The sequence below is a fragment of the Lucilia cuprina genome, chromosome 2 (genome assembly GCF_022045245.1).
Source record: "Lucilia cuprina isolate Lc7/37 chromosome 2, ASM2204524v1, whole genome shotgun sequence".
Classification (NCBI taxonomy): Eukaryota; Metazoa; Arthropoda; class Insecta; order Diptera; family Calliphoridae; genus Lucilia; species Lucilia cuprina.
In genome coordinates, this window is record NC_060950.1 from 68,773,114 (window position 1) to 68,775,906 (window position 2,793).

Genomic DNA, 2,793 nt, shown 5'->3' on the forward strand with positions numbered 1-2,793 from the left:
TTTTTGCTCAGTCATCTTGGTTCTTCGATGAAATAATAAAACCAATGTACCGCATCTTGAAATAAATCAATCTGGGAAACCTACCATAAAAAAATAAAAACAATCTTATCAAGTTAAAAGTTCAATTTTACCAGTTTACCAAGAGTCCGAAAACCAGTTTCAACCGAATCGTCCATTCATTCAACAAATGTTCTTTAAATTAAATCGCACAATGGACTAGAGAGACCTCGACTATAAACAGTATACAGACATGAATTAAAGTGATTGATAGATTGTCTTTTCTTATCAAAATTTTTGTTTTGGGATTTTTATTTTGAAATTTAATAATAATTTTACTAATTAATTGCTTAATGTATTACTAAATAATAATACCTATAATGTCAACATCACATTATAATTAGGATTACTAACAACTGATGTCTCATTCTGATTTTTCTAGTTTGAAATGTAATAAACTTATTCAATATACCGCCTTTATTGCAAATATTCAATATGTATTAATTAAGATTGAAATAAATCGTTATCAAATTTAAGAAAAAAAGTTCATATTTACCAGTTTTACTAAGAGTTTCGGCAGCAGTTTAAACCGGTTTAATTGTTTTCACTCGCTCAACAAATGTTTCGTAGCTAATCACACATCGGCTACTGCAGACAATAAAATACCCAAGTGTAGTCTATATAATTTGTATTTTTTTAATATAGATCTAAAATAAATCTACATTCATATATTATTTAGTAATTATTTTATAATCAAATGTTTTTTAATTGGACCTTAAGGTCTTATCAAAATTGTTACGCCAATGTTTCGGTTTAAACCGGTTATTTTGAAGTGGTTAAACTGAAAAATAATCTAAAGTTTCCATATTGATTTATTTTTCTAACAAATTTATTTATAGGACAACAATGGTGTTTTTAATTTTTTGTTTTATTTCTTTGTTATTAAGTCCATTAAGAGTGTGATTAATAAAAACAAATTTGTTAGTTTTTTTTTGGGGGGAGACTTTCCATAAGTGATAAGAATATGGGGTCTAGAGGCTAAAACTTTCACTTAAAAACAGAGTGGTTTAAAGTGGTATATATGTACCTCCAGTAAATCTAAATGGGAATAATAGATAATTTGAATTGTTATTAGTTGTTGTCAAGTTGTACGTTTTTTTAATCGGAAACAGATGAAAATATCGTTACTTAAAAAAAGAATGAGAACGGAGTCAAGATTGTATTAAAGTCTATATTCAACACTATAGACCAGGCTTATATTATTAGTTTAGACTATAGTCCAGAATATAACTTAGACTAAAGCCTAGACTACAGTTCAAACTATATTCTAGTCTTGAGTCTACTCTATATAGTCTTGTCTATATTCTAGATTATAGTCCAGTTTATAATAAGGTCCAGACTATAGTCTTGTTTTAATTTTAGACTAAAGTCTAGTGCTGCATATAGTCTTATATATATATTCCAAACTATAGTCTAGTTTATAGTCCATTCTAGAGTCTTTAGTCTAGTCTATATTCCAGATTATAGTTTAGTTTATAACCTATACTATAATCTAGTATATAGTCCAGATTATGCTTATATGCCAGACTATAGTCTAGTCTATAGCACAAACTTCAGTTTAGTTTATATTCCAGTCTAGAGTCTTTAGTCTAGTATATATTCCAGATTATAGTCCTATTTATAATCAAGGCTATAATCTAGTATATAGTCCAAACTATAGTCTTGTCTATATTCCAAAGTCTAGTTTTTAGTCCAGACTATAGTCTAATAAATAGCACAAACTATGTAGTTCAAACTAAAGTCAAGTTTACTGTTCACAATGCAGTGTATAATCTAGATCTATAGAATATAGTCTTGCCTATATTCTCCAGTCCAGAGTAAAGTTTTGTATATAGTGCATCTTCAGTATGAAAATTTACTATTTTTGTGCCCACAACTGTTTTATAAGCGGCTAATAGATTTCTGGAATTATTTTATTTTTATGAACTGTACTCTAATGAAATAATTTGTGGGCTGATTTAAATAAGAAACACACCACCAGCAAAGTTCTATTTTTTTTACTTTTTAAAGCAGATAACAAACTTTGAGTGGCAAGAAATAAAAATAAACAAATTTCGGGAGCAATATTTATGTTTTTATATATTTTTATAATTTTTTTCATAATTATACAATTTTTTTAATATTTCTCTTCAGGAATCTCCCGCTTCCTTAATTATCCTCTATATGAAATTTTAATGAACCATTTATATTCTTAGGCATGTTGGAAATTGTGGTTGTTAGTTCTATGGACTCTTCGTTTACATTAGCCTTACGAAATTGCATTAGTATTATTAAATAGGTGGCAATATTTGCTAAAATCTAAGAAGTGAGAAATAACATTTTATAAGCAAATTTCTTTAAGTGTACGTATTTTGTTGGAGTAGTAGTAGTACCTTCATCAATGATTTTAAATTTACAGTAAAATAACCATTTGCTCGTATTGTTATGGGATTTTGTAGAATTTGCATGATGAAACTTTGCAATAGAGTATTATAGGAGTCATTTGTAGTTCCCCTAGATAAAGAGGTCTTTAGCAGACGTTTTAGATGAACTAAAATTAAACGACACTGAAAGTAAATAGATTATAGGGAAATATTAAGACTTGAAATACTGTAAAACAGAACTAGAACTGAACTCGAACTAACCTAGAACTGAACTAGAACTGAACTAAAACTGAACTAAAACTGAACTAGAACTGAACTAGAACTGAACTAGAACTTAACTAGAACTGAACTAGAACTGAACTAGAACTGAACT

The 2,793-nt window shown here is 28.1% G+C and overlaps 1 protein-coding gene across 1 annotated transcript; it reads right to left on the bottom strand.

The window, feature by feature from the left end:
• Window positions 1-2,205: 2,205 nt before the first annotated feature.
• Window positions 2,206-2,576, bottom strand: LOC111679236. Its single transcript, XM_023440763.2, has 2 exons — window positions 2,430-2,576; window positions 2,206-2,355 (listed from the first exon to the last, which is right to left on the bottom strand). Exons 1-2 carry the CDS (start codon window positions 2,502-2,504, stop codon window positions 2,206-2,208), a joined length of 225 nt encoding a protein of 74 aa, XP_023296531.2. The 5' UTR covers window positions 2,505-2,576.
• Window positions 2,577-2,793: the final 217 nt, after the last annotated feature.